Source organism: Epinephelus lanceolatus, chromosome 1 (assembly GCF_041903045.1).
Source record: "Epinephelus lanceolatus isolate andai-2023 chromosome 1, ASM4190304v1, whole genome shotgun sequence".
Lineage (NCBI taxonomy): Eukaryota > Metazoa > Chordata > Actinopteri > Perciformes > Serranidae > Epinephelus > Epinephelus lanceolatus.
The window spans coordinates 27,099,596-27,113,463 of NC_135734.1; the positions used below are offsets into that span (position 1 = coordinate 27,099,596).

The following is a 13,868-nucleotide window of genomic DNA, read 5'->3' on the forward strand; positions in this document are numbered from 1 at the left end:
GATAACAGCCAGACAAATGACTGGCCAGCATATAGCACATAACACTGACTTAGCAAGGATGCAACCATTCCCTGATCCAAAACCAAGTCAAAAAGAAACAAATAAACATAAATAAAGTCCTTGTTTTGCTGTGGAGACATACTGCTGGAGCCAAACCTAGAAAAGCAACATACCTAACATAGGTCTCATAGTAGCGCCTTCTGTCCAAGAAAGCAGAGGATGGTTGAGAGAAAGCATTTTGGTTAGGAAGGAGAAAGGGAGGAGAGAACACAGAGAAAAAGGGGCAGAGAAAGCATGACATACAGTACAGGCCAAAAGTTTGGACACACCTTCTCATTCAATGCGTTTTCTTTATTTTCATGACTATTTACATTGTAGATTCTCACTGAAGGCATCAAAACTATGAATGAACACATGTGGAGTTATGTACTTCACAAAAAAAGGTGAAATAACTGAAAACATGTTTTATATTCTAGTTTCTTCAAAATAGCCACCCTTTGCTCTGATTACTGCTTTGCACACTCTTGGCATTCTCTCAATGAGCTTCAAGAGGTAGTCACCTGAAATGGTTTCCACTTCACAGGTGTGCCTTATCAGGGTTAATTAGTGGAATTTCTTGCTTTATCAATGGGGTTGGGACCATCAGTTGTGTTGTGCAGAAGTCAGGTTAATACACAGCCGACAGCCCTATTGGACAACTGTTAAAATTCATATTATGGCAAGAACCAATCAGCTAACTAAAGAAAAACGAGTGGCCATCATTACTTTAAGAAATGAAGGTCAGTCAGTCCGGAAAATTGCAAAAACTTTAAATGTGTCCCCAAGTGGAGTCGCAAAAACCATCAAGCACTACAACGAAACTGGCACACATGAGGACCGACCCAGGAAAGGAAGACCAAGAGTCACCTCTGCTTCTGAGGATAAGTTCATCCGAGTCACCAGCCTCAGAAATCGCAAGTTAACAGCAGCTCAGATCAGAGACCAGATGAACGCCACACAGAGTTCTAGCAGCAGACCCATCTCTAGAACAACTGTTAAGAGGAGACTGCGCCAATCAGGCCTTCATGGTCAAATAGCTGCTAGGAATCCACTGCTAAGGAGAGGCAACAAGCAGAAGAGATTTGTTTGGGCCAAGAAACACAAGGAATGGACATTAGACCAGTGGAAATCTGTGCTTTGGTCTGATGAGTCCAAATTTGAGATCTTTGGTTCCAACCGCCGTGTCTTTGTGAGACGCAGAAAAGGTGAACGGATGGATTCCACATGCCTGGTTCCCACTGTGAAGCATGGAGGAGGAGGTGTGATGGTGTGGGGGTGTTTTGCTGGTGACACTGTTGGGGATTTATTCAAAATTGAAGGCACACTGAACCAGCATGGCTACCACAGCATCCTGCAGCGACATGCCATCCCATCCGGTTTGCGTTTAGTTGGACGATCATTTATTTTTCAACAGGACAATGACCCCAAACACACCTCCAGGCTGTGTAAGGGCTATTTGACCAAGAAGGAGAGTGATGGAGTGCTGCGGCAGATGACCTGGCCTCCACAGTCACCGGACCTGAACCCAATCGAGATGGTTTGGGGTGAGCTGGACCGCAGAGTGAAGGCAAAGGGGCCAACAAGTGCTAAACACCTCTGGGAACTCCTTCAAGACTGTTGGAAAACCATTTCAGGTGACTACCTCTTGAAGCTCATGGAGAGAATGCCAAGAGTGTGCAAAGCAGTAATCAGAGCAAAGGGTGGCTATTTTGAAGAAACTAGAATATAAAACATGTTTTCAGTTATTTCACCTTTTTTTGTTAAGTACATAACTCCACATGTGTTCATTCATAGTTTTGATGCCTTCAGTGAGAATCTACAATGTAAATAGTCATGAAAATAAAGAAAACGCATTGAATGAGAAGGTGTGTCCAAACTTTTGGCCTGTACTGTATATATATATATCATACAGTATATGAAACATATACAGCATTCTCATATATATGTATGAGGAGGAGAGCGCGTGATGGAGGATGTCGACTCCAGTGCTGGTTGACAATTCCATTTTCTACTCTTAAGATAAGAAACAAACTAAAAGCCATTTCTCTTTCGTAAAGTGGCAGCAATGGAATTGTCCCCCAAACTTATTGGGTACTAAAGAAAAACAGGCCCAATACTGGAGCGGCTGACTAAACAGAGCATGGGAAATCAGGAGATAAGTGTACTATTGATCACTTATGAAATTAACTGTCAGTATGAGAGTGGGCTCGTGATCCATTATGGAGTGAAGGGTTTACAGTACAATAAAGGTTTGTGAAAAGGGAAGGTTTGATAAGAAGCTGGGTCCTGCCTGTGGGAAGAAATACTCATGCAACAGATAATGTCCCTTTGGCTGCAGTGAGTTCTCAACGCATAGAAACTGTTTTTTTTTTTTAAATTTCCTCAGTAATGTGCTGTCATAAGATAGCTGCATGAAATCACTTAGAAACAAAATTAATTTTAAAACTTCCACAATAGTTTCTCTTCTCTATATATTGAATTTCGACATTCTGGCAATTTCAGGAATAAGAGCACACCACCAAACAAAATGTGTTCAGAGACACAGGGTGCACAGATATTTCAGACTCTACAGCTGATGTTTAATATATTTCTGCGGCAGATCACAGGCTGATGATCAGTGCGTGGTTACCTTTGACCCTGGGGTGTCCGGGGCTTGTCGTAGTCATAGTAGGAGCTGCGAAGACCTGGATAGCCATTGGGAGGTGCATGCTCGTAGTAACGATGGTGTCCTCCATTGGGAAGACTGGAAACGTTGGCGTTGTTGAGGTTGATGTTGGTGGACTTGGGAGACTTGCCGTAGGAGTTGTGGTGGCGGTGGTGATGGTGGTGGTGGTGGTGATGGTGGTTGGGATGGGACATTGCATTGGCTCGAGACAGGCGCCCCACCGGCTGCTCCATGTGGGCGTAGTGAGGTGGAGGCTGCACCTGCAGCGGACGCTGGGTGGCGTTGGTCTGGTGTCCGTTGGATCGGCGATGACCGCCGTTCATGAGGTGGTTACCAAAGAGTCCGCCGTTACGCTGTAAAGGAACGCTCAAAGTAAAACCACCAGAGCTTCTACGTCTTACAAAGCAGCAGAATCAATGTACAATTGATGTTAAGTCTTAGGGCTGATTTTGTTTTCAGACAGCTCGTTGTCATTCCCAGGGCCTCAAAAACGGCAGCTTTGTCAGCGTCTGATTCAGACACACAAGGCATCCTTTAGTAGGTGGTGGATGAGTCAAACACTGACACACCATCCCTGAGAGTCCAACGCTGACGCTAGAGGGGTACGTTAGGAGTCATTTTGAAGAGTGAGGCCACTGACAAAGCTGCTGTATTTGACGAGCTGGGAGTGACAACGTGTTGTTTCAGAAATTGTATGAGCAAAAAGAGGTTCAGAAGCTGGTTTCATGACACATGATGTGAGCAAAAATGAATGTACTGCTTGTAGTGTTGGAATTGAAATGGAGAAAAAACAAAGGAAGCTAAAATAAACCAAATGGACAAACAGCTACATAATGTAGCTATATAAACTAGAGACATTACATCTACTGCATATTTAGCTGATTAATATTTCCTCTTATAAAGAGCTTTCTATATGGAAAACACCATTAAGTAACTTTACAAGCACATTATTGAAATTTTGCCACAGACATTCCTCCTGTCATGTAAAATCAAAGCAGTTACCCTATAAATTTCCTCGTCTTCCTCTGGAATAAAGTCTACTAGCTCGTCATCTTGCAGATCACATGATATCGCTCGGCGAATTTCGGGCCCAATATCATGCAGCGTGCGAAGGCCAGCCTGTAACCATGACAATAAGAGGGCTAAACGCTCCAGCGGTAACCTTCATCTTACAGCTCACAGTAGGCAATCTGGCATCACACAGTCACAACCACCACACATACTGGGCATACACACACCTGTGCTGGAATATGCAACACCTGACATTTACAGTACTGACAGACTGTGAGAGATGAGAACACACAGACAGACAAATGTGCTCTCCTGAATGCAGCCTGCTGTGAGGATTACTCTGCGGGAATGTCTCGTGCAGCGTCCAGCTGTGCTTTGTCTCACATGTGCTGCAGTGAGAGCGTAATTACTTTTCTTCCTTTCCTTCACTTTGTAGGTGCACTTAACCAAATTAGCACAATATACACAAAAATGTCGTTTTACATAAATTAAAACTGGTCATGTTTACTGTCTGAAAATGATATATGGGAGTATGTTGTGGCCATATATCATACATTATAAGGTAACAGAAATGGCGACAAGCTCTGCATGTGAATTTCATGAGTCGATGAGTGGATCGTGATGCACAGAAAACACATGAAATGATTTCTGGAGACGATGACACACGCTTAACATCAACATCTATGATATTTAAAGACGCAGAGACACAAATAACACATTTACACATTAAAAAACATTAAAGAAAATACACAGTAACAGATTCATACTGTACACCAAGATCATGAACGTCCTGCTGGATCATAAACCATAACATTAGCACACTCAATGATATTTGAATGAAATGTACAAAGACACATTTTACAGACTTGACACAACAGATTTGCAATGCTCGCTCATAAATCCATGTCTTCACACAATTTCAAACAGCCTCTCTCCTCTCTTTCATAGATAACACACACACAAACACTGTGATACTCACCTGTAGGGCGATGGCTGTGTTGTTCTGCGACGGGTGAGCACCCACCAGGCCTTCCTCTTTACGTTTCTTGAATTTCCTAAAGTAGTCCTGTATCAGGAAGGTGGCATAGAACTTCCCCACGGTTACCTCATCATCTGAGTGAACAGACCACACAAATGCTTCCTGTGTCAGCACGTCACTACACACAGCACCCTGGGAGAGAGAGGGAGAGGCTCTGCTCCTCCCTCGTTCATTCTCCTAAAAGATCGTCGGTCCATCAGCTCAGGACTGCAGACAAGTGAGGCCCTCTTAAACCCCCAATCAACCAAAATTATCCAAATTATATACATCCATCTTGATGGTGTATATACTGTACCTCAATTTGCACCACATGAGATCCTTCGCTGTGTTTCAGAAAGAACAGAAAATCAAATATTTGCTACTAAACCTCCATGTTGGGGTTTGTGTGTTTATAAATCTGAACAGCTTTGGGTGACAAATAAAAGAGGAGATCTTCTACATTATATGTATGTTTGATTTTAAATTGGATGGATTTAATTTTAAAGTATGACCCATTACAGTTGTGAGTATCGATTTTAACTTCTCTGCCTCTTCCTCCTTAACTTTGTCTACTGATGAAGAGGACAGAATCAAAGTCAGATAGACTACAAATAAACAGTATGAGTATAAAATACTGCTACTGTCCAATTAGCAGTGCGTAATTAGCAGTGAAAGAGAACCTTATCTTAAACAACTTCCATTCATTTAGCTTTAAGACACTTTTAAGGGATGCACCGATTCATTGGCCGAACATCAGTATCAGCCGATATTCGCCTTACTGACTGTCATCAGCGCTATCAGCAAGAGAGATGACACTGACTGATGGCAGCGGCCGATGTTTTTCTGTTGTGTCACATCAATTTTGTGAAGGCAAAAAGCAGGGCTCAAGACTAACAGTATCCTGTCATCCTGCGACAATTTAAAACAAGTTTGGGACAAACAGAGATCTTCCCTGGGATGCCGGTGGGACAAAAGGACACAGTAAACTCACTATCGTCATATCAGAGGACACACCCTGTTGTTTCCCTGATAATGCTTCATTGTGAACAACAAATTCGTGTTGAAATCAGCAGAAATAGAAGTGCTGGTGGCTGGAACTAGATTTAAGAGGTTGCATTGAGTTACCGTGTGATGTGTTCAAGGTCTGTTCAGTCAAGATTAATACTGTACGAAGGTAAATTATAACATTATCACGATGTGTTCAAATGTAATCTTGTAAAACTAAGTTTGTTTTGTAAGAAACTTGAATAAATACAGCTGTTTACAGGAAAAATGTAATGATGTTTTCAAAGCAATATCAAATAGACATAAGAGAGGGAATTATGATATAAGAAGTAGAATTACTGCCTTTAGATTGTATGCCTCCGTGAACCAGTCAAGTTGCGGTTACAATTTAGATCCTTGTCTGTGCAGAGTAATATGTAGCCATGACAGTTGACAGTGCTTCAGATGTTGCTGCAGAGAAGCTGCAAATTCTATGATGTGGATGTTTTTACACAACTCTTCAAACCGGCAGCACAGAAAATCTCTACAATCAGCAGTTTCAAGATGGACGCCCAAGATTAGTGTCACCAATTCAGTATCTGACCAAACGTCTCCCCCTCTGTTCCTGGGTTATGACGCTGAAAAACAGCCAGAAAAAGTATTTTTCCAGAACACTATGATGTCACAGTGAAGTTGACCTTTGACCTTTTGGATATTAAATGTTATCACTTCATCATTTTATCCTACTAGATGATTGCTTAAATTTTTTTATAGTGTTTAGAGTTATAGCCAAAAATGTGTTTTGTGATGTCACAGTGATCTATGAGACCTTTGACCACTAACATCTAATCAGTTCATCATTGGGTCCAAGTGGACATTTGAGCCAAATTTGAAGAAATTTCCTCACGGTGGTCTTGAGATATTGCTGGGGGGTTTTTTCATGGCAAGCCTGGGGGGGGGGGAATAGGACACATCTGCACAAGCATGGTCATGAACGGTTGTCTGTCTCTATGTGTCAGCCCTGTGATAGTCTGGCGACCTGTCCAGGGTGTACCCTGCCTCTTGCCCAATGTCAGCTGGGATAGGCTCCAGCCCCCCCATGATCCCTAACAGTTGGTACGAAAAATGAATGAATAAATGAATGTTTTGGGGTTTTTTGTGAAAGGTTATATTCAAGGTTGTTTTATAAATTAGTATGATACTAATAAAACAGTTCAGCTACTTTTAATAATGAAGATCTCTTTGTTTCCCTGGCAAAAATGGGGAATAAATAACAAATCCAAAATAAACAACAACGAAAAAACACCGGTATCAGCCCAGAATTTAACAATCGGTGCATTCCTATTTTATGTTTTTTTTTGTTTTTTTTTTCAATTAATTCAATTTTTAAAATATATTTTATTGGGAGACAGGAGAATGTATGAATCACATTCTTGTCAAAAATCTCCAAAAATGCCTTTAAATTTACTACATTAGCACATGCAAGCAAGCAGATCTACAGTATGCATCATACATGTCAGTATGTTTGCGTAAAATCACCTGTTTGTGCTCATGTATGCCTTTTTGTCATATGGTGTGTGTTAGTCAGTGAGTCTTGTATTTAGGGCATGTTCTTGCATGTATTTTTTTGTCCCATTGGAATTGTTTTGATTTATTTTAAGAGTGTGTGAGAATCATTCTGAAGCAGGGGTCTGAATCACTTTGAACAAGCACGCTGGGGACAGAGATCGGAGAGAGAGGCAACACTAGTTCCATGCCACCACCCTAAAACAGAACTGCTTCAGAATATTCTGAAGTGCCTCAGAGTTTTGGATACAGAGATATAAGAGTGTGAGAAGAATAAGCTGTGGAAGCTCAAGCGGTGAGAAAAAGGACAGAGATTAAGACAACTGAGTGAGTCGGAGAAATTGAGAAGAGAGAGAGAGAGGAGACAGATAAATAAGAAGAGAGACAGAGATTAGTGAGGAAGACAGAGCATGCACTTGCACAGTGGTCTATACGGCCATGCAAGCCTAAAGCCCAGCAGACAGTCAGTGGCCTCCATCAGCATCCAGGGCCGGAGAGAGAAATGTAGATCAAATACACACATAGATAAGAAACACATTGCTGAGGGGGCAACCAGGACAACATGAGCAGAGCAGAAACAGCACAATACAGCTTCACTTGTGTGTGAGAAGTAATGTGTGAGCGAGTTTTTACTTAAGGACATCGTTATAAAAGAGCAGTTTGAAGCTTCCTGTAATTTTATGCAAACACCATGTGGGCAGCATATGGTGTGTGTGTGTGTGTGATTCTGTGCAAGCTGCTTTAGCTTGGTTTGAATGTCAAACTATAACAGAAGGACCAGGAGGTGTGTGTGATTTCATTGACAGACAGAGGCAGGTTTCACTAACCACCAGCAGGGGGCACCACTTGGTCCAGCAGCTTCATGCTGGTCCTCTTCCAGATTTTCTTGATGACAGCTCGCAGCTCTTCGTTGGCCTGTTCTAAGTTACCTGCACCACAGGGAGACAAACGCCCCTGAGACACCAGCACTGCAGTTCACAGCCACTTTAAATCCACGCACACTCGTAATTACAGGTAACAGAGAATGATCAGTGAATGCATCAGCAGAGTATTATATGTATTTTTTAGGAGCAGAAAAGTGATGGTCGTAAAGAAAAAATCTAATATTTTTGAACAGCTCTTTTTAGTGTTCTGTAAGTATGGGGTCAGCCTGTCGAATGTCACAGTGCTCATGAATCCCCGATTTTATCCAAACAAGAAGTGACTGAGTTGGACTCCATTTGAGACCATTGCCAGCCAAGACCAATGCTGCATTCACATGCTCCTCAGATGGCCTTTGTTTTCTGACTTTGGTGCATTCATGAGCTTTAAGTTGTAATGTGGAAACAACATGGACGATACAAAGAAGATGTGGTATTCTATTGCTCTTAAAGTTGAAATGACCTGTTGAAAACGAAGTGCAAAGGAAATGGATCCGGTAAGCTATGAAATATGTTCAAGAACTCATTTTTTCCATCTATTCTGACACCACATGAATGCAGCACAAGGCTGTGGAGGTAAGTGAGATGGCTGCTACTTGCCCCTCAAAGAACAACAGATTTGGTCAGTGACATTTCAAGCTTGCATAGCCTCATTACATACCAGTGGGATGTTGAATCAATGTATTAAAATTAATACTTTATTTCTATTAATGTAAACTTATACATGATTATACATGATACATGACTAGCAATGCATGAAGAGAAGTTTTTAGGGTGGGCAGCACTAGCTGTTGAGCACGCATGTGCTATAACGGTGTGTCACGGAAAACCTGATACCATAATTTGCAAAAAGTATCAAGACTTAAAGGGTTTCAACTAGAGGGAGCTGATACTGTGAAAAGAATTGGTCCACCATCACTAGAGCAGAACAGTGTTATGTGATTTACATTTGGCTCCTACCTTCTGTCTTGATCTTCAGGGCAGTGCGCACCAGTGCAAACAGAGTGGCGTTAAACATGACAGTGCCGTCACTGTTCAGAGGCATGTTCATGGCTACCAGCCTCTGAAAGAAGAGAGCACATAGAAGCACATGGTGGAACAGGATGATTACATGATCACTATTTCTGTGTGTATTTTATAAATCAGATGATAAAATAAGGGAGGAGAAGAGACCTTGCAAGCAACTCTGTGAGGGCACAGTTTGCCGAAGCCAAGAGGGGGCTGGATCCGACGAAGAAGTGTCACAACATCCAGATGTTTAATTCTGCCCCTGTATGACAAAAAACAAGAACGAATGTGAGACATTTATTATCAGTGTTCAACTGACAATGACAAATGACATAAAAATAAACATGAATGTTGAATACTTTCTGATTCTGTAGATAATACAGCACATACTTAGCCTCGGGGTCGTACTCTGACCAAATTCTCTTGAATTCATCGAGGTGGTGCGGACCAAGAATGGACCAATCACGTGTAAGATAGTCAAAGTTGTCCATGATGACAGCCACAAACAAATTGATAATCTGGAGAGGCGCAGGAAATTGACTTACATACATTTGCTTAGCAATGTGCATGTTTCTAAAAAATCATATCAAGCATTATCACTAGACACAGAATATCTGCAGTATTCTAAATTACGGCAATCTTTAAATAAAGCTAAACTTCAAAATAAAAGTGTACATTCTTAGTGTTAAATACTATTCCATGAGTCTAACATGCTGAATCAGTTATACTTAATTAAAACAAGACACACATTGTTGTGGCATTAGTTGTGACTGTTGTACTTTATAGGAAACAAACACCTGTGATGCTGTCTTAGTTGCTGCTTTCTCTAAACAGGTTTGATTATACAGATTACTATCGAATTACAGCCATTTACATAACACAACTTTGTTTAGTTCTCTAATTATTCCCTTGAATTAATTATTCAAGGGATGGCTTACCCTAAAATCAAAATACTCTTGAATATAATTATATCATGACCTGCTTACTTAATATCAGGTCATGATCTCTGGTAAAAGAAATTGCTTTTGAGTTTTTCAAATTCATTTTTTTGGCGCATTGAGCACCACAAGCCATGTACCATTGACTGTACTTCCATTATATTGGAAAGAAGGCAAACATCTCTACGGCCAAAACTCAAAGCAGAATTATCTAGACTGATGGATAGTACTGCAGTAAAAGGGGGAAATATGCATTGTTTCCTACAGTAGGAATGACAGCCCTTAAAAATGTATGAAATATAAAATCTTAAATTTTACAGTGTTCTAGTGACGCTGGTATAAGAAAGTGCATACTGTATGATACAACACTGCAAATACTGCACTATGAAGTAAACAGTCAGTAGTAAACCAAACACTGTTCAATTTTTGTGCATGTACCAAGAAGGCGCAGAGCATGTAGAAGGTGATGAAGTAAATTATTGCAAATCCACTGCCACAGGTCATCTCCTCCCCGGGGTTGTAGTCAGACTCTGGGTCACACAGTTTCCCTGGCATGCAGGCCAACATGATCTCCTGCCACGCCTCTCCAGTGGCACACCTGGTGAAACAGACAGGTGTGCCAGACACAAATTTATCATTCAGTAACCCAGAAAATTAAAAGCACAGTGAATTTTTTTTCCTGATGACCCTTGACCCCAAAGCCTGCAACCGGTTCCCATTCTGAAGTAGTCAAATACAGATTCTTTGGCACACCCCTCAGCGTCTCTTAGCAACACACACGGAGCGTGACAAGGCGACCTGGGGATGAGAGTAGGCTGAAATCCTACACACCTGAAGAGAAGGAGCACAGCCTGAGGGAAGGTCTGGAAGTTGTTGTTTCTGTTGATGTGCGTGCCGTCCACCATGGCAACTTTTCCAAACACCTAATACAAACATATTGCGCACATGAATTTAACTGCAACCTCACCATCTCTGGTAACACAGAGGAAAAATATTTTCTGTCACATTTAGTTACCAACCTGCATGCCAATGACAGCGTAGATGAAGAACAGCATGGCTATCAGAAGAGCAACATATGGCAAAGCCTTCAGGCAAAAAAGAGGAGAAAAAAAAACACAGAAGAAGATTAATATCAGCGACTTTAATATTTCTGTCAGTCACTGATCAGATAATTACACTACACCTCACCTGGAAGGATTTGATGAAAGTCCAAAGCAGGGTGCGTATGCCCTCCCCTCTGCTGAGGAGCTTGACCAGCCGCATGACTCGAAACAGACGGAAGAAGGTGATGGAGATGCGAGCGCTGTCCTCCGTGTTCTGTGGACAAATAGTCTGGAGTTAGAGGACAGGAGAGCAACGGAGGATGCAGTGGACACAGAGCACCTGGCTGCGCTTTACAGGATGATGAGGTCTGAGCTGAGACCTGGAGCCAGATACATATGGGCTGAAAGCAGCACTGCAAAACTAGATGTTCAGAGCAAACCTAGTTTTCCATTTAAGGTTTGGATTGGTTTCTTGGTGTGGTGGTAATCTCTGATAGATGTTTAAAGTACAAGGCTACAGATTTTAGACATTTTCTGGTCAAAACATATTTAAATAGAGTCTCTAAAGCAGTGTAGCCACAGCTGATATGTGTCTGTTAGTCTGCGTCCAAAGCACTATCAGGAGCCCTGTCACTGTACAGACCTACAAGGGGAGGAAGCAAGGAGGCAAGCATGCTGGAGAAAACCTTGCCATACTTGATAGGACACATCTGCACAAGCATGGCACCCTCAGTCCAGAGTCACTGCATGCGGAGTCACAGTGGGGCCAACCCGAACGGGTCGACCAGGAGGTTTCACAGGTCAGAGCTGGTTGACCTGATCCCGGGGGGGGGGGGGTCACCCATGGGTCACTACCCCACGCAAAAATGGTGGCAGAGACCATGTAGCAGTGTCAACAGCACAAACGTGAAGAGCGGCACAAAAACCGCTCCCACCTAACAGGACACGCAGCGTCACGTTTGAGTGACACACTCTCCTTAGAAATAACTCCAAACATTAAGGAAAATGAAAAGCAAAGTTTTTGAAAAAAAAAAAAAAGATATATGCAAATTAACAAACCAAACAAATGCGAAAAGACATGGAAAAATACAGAGAATGGGAACATACCATGAGAGAATAAATGAAACAGAGATAAGCGATAGATCGTAGGTGGTGTAACAGAAAAAAATACCAAACAAAGAAATGCAGATCTAAACATGGCATGGCCCTGAAGGGGGAGAGGGGGGTTGGGGGGGCGGAGCATCTTACCCCCTGCTCATCCACCTGAGGAGTCTCCGTTGGCTTTAAAATCAAAGACCTGTATTAATGACTTGCACAGAGGCTGCAGGTCTCACACACATTGGGCCAAACACGTAAACATTACATTGGAAAAGTCTTTATCACACAACGCCAGCACATGTCAGTCAAGACGCAGACAGAACAAAGTCACTACTCTTCTCACTGACGGGACAAAACTGTCTTATTGTTTTACTATGACAAAGACAGACATTCATGTTTCACTGTCTATGTACACTTAATATAATGACAGACATGACATGTTATCTTAACACTTAGAAGGACTGCCACACAACAGGTTTACAGCTTAACATTCCTACGTGGGACTTGCATGTCAGACTGACAAACAACATGGAATTAATTAATTACTTAGTAACATGTAAGACACAACTTTATCACTCCCCCGGTGTGATGGTCATTAACTGATGGGACTGAATGGGTTTTATGGTTATGATGTCTTCGCCAAGCTTCAGACAACGTTAATGGGAAGTTAACTTACTGATGTAACAAATGTTATGAATTCATGTCATGATAAAAGCACCGTCTGCTATTATTTCAAAGCCTTGACTCACAGCTGATTATTAGATTTTCCTGTATATCAACGTTTAGGTGTCAGATTAAGGCACATCAACATATGGCTTAAAGGTCCAGTGTGTAGGATTTAAGGGATATACTGACAGAAATGTAATATAATCTGTTAGTGTATAATATCCTGAAAATGAGAACTGTTGTGTTTTCATTACCTTATAATGAGCTGTTTATATCTACTTATACCATAGTCTAGGTCAGGGATCAGCAACCTTTACTATCAAAAGAGGCTTTTTTGGCCAAAAAAACTCTCAAATAATCTGCCTGGAGCCGCAAAACATATTTAAGCCGTATAATGAAGGTAACAGTAGGTCTAAAGTCGGCTGCTAACATTACTAATAGGTCTGAATGAGCATTTATTAATATGTTTTACCACCGGGTGACTACTCTGCAGTGGCACTGGCAGTAAAAGCAAATGAGTATGTCCACGCACTGGACAATTCTCTATTGTCCTCCAAGACGTTTTTCGATCTGGAATCCATAGCTAGATTAGCTAAGGAGATCCAAGACAAGCCACAGGCTGTCTACTCCTGGTCCAGGTGAATGCTCTATTCTAATTGGCTGTAGGGTATCCATTAAGATCTGATATTGGACACCTCATCAGGCATCTTCCTTACATAGGGAGTGGGTCCTCGTCTATGGAGACTGCCATGCTTCCATTGTAGAATGGACAAACCAAACACTGGCTCTAGATAGGCCCATTTTCTTATTCTCCTCGTCCAACGTCGTGGCCCCTTTGCAATGAGCCGTGTCGGAAAAGTAAAGTTAAATAATTGGGTCTGTTTGTTTTAGAGAGGAGGAGACCTCTGCGGA

At 41.8% G+C, this 13,868-nt stretch overlaps 1 protein-coding gene across 11 annotated transcripts in view; it reads right to left on the minus strand.

Annotated features, from left to right (window-relative positions):
* Positions 1-13,868, minus strand: part of cacna1da (calcium channel, voltage-dependent, L type, alpha 1D subunit, a) — a 100,005-nt gene that overhangs the window by 7,713 nt on the left and 78,424 nt on the right. For 5 of the 11 annotated variants that reach the window (XM_033627080.2, XM_078168545.1, XM_033627079.2 and 2 more), the window contains 12 exons: positions 11,338-11,466; positions 11,169-11,234; positions 10,981-11,072; positions 10,588-10,747; positions 9,602-9,729; positions 9,377-9,473; positions 9,164-9,266; positions 8,111-8,212; positions 4,695-4,828; positions 3,707-3,823; positions 2,669-3,057; positions 174-200 (listed from right to left, as the gene is read on the minus strand). In XM_033627080.2, coding sequence (XP_033482971.1) covers positions 174-200; positions 2,669-3,057; positions 3,707-3,823; positions 4,695-4,828; positions 8,111-8,212; positions 9,164-9,266; positions 9,377-9,473; positions 9,602-9,729; positions 10,588-10,747; positions 10,981-11,072; positions 11,169-11,234; positions 11,338-11,466 — 1,544 coding nt within the window. Of the gene's footprint in view, positions 1-173; positions 201-2,668; positions 3,058-3,706; positions 3,824-4,694; positions 4,829-8,110; positions 8,213-9,163; positions 9,267-9,376; positions 9,474-9,601; positions 9,730-10,587; positions 10,748-10,980; positions 11,073-11,168; positions 11,235-11,337; positions 11,467-12,440; positions 12,474-13,868 lie in introns of all 11 variants that reach the window. The other 6 variants (XM_033627078.2, XM_033627077.2, XM_033627081.2 and 3 more) reach the window with 3 other exon arrangements.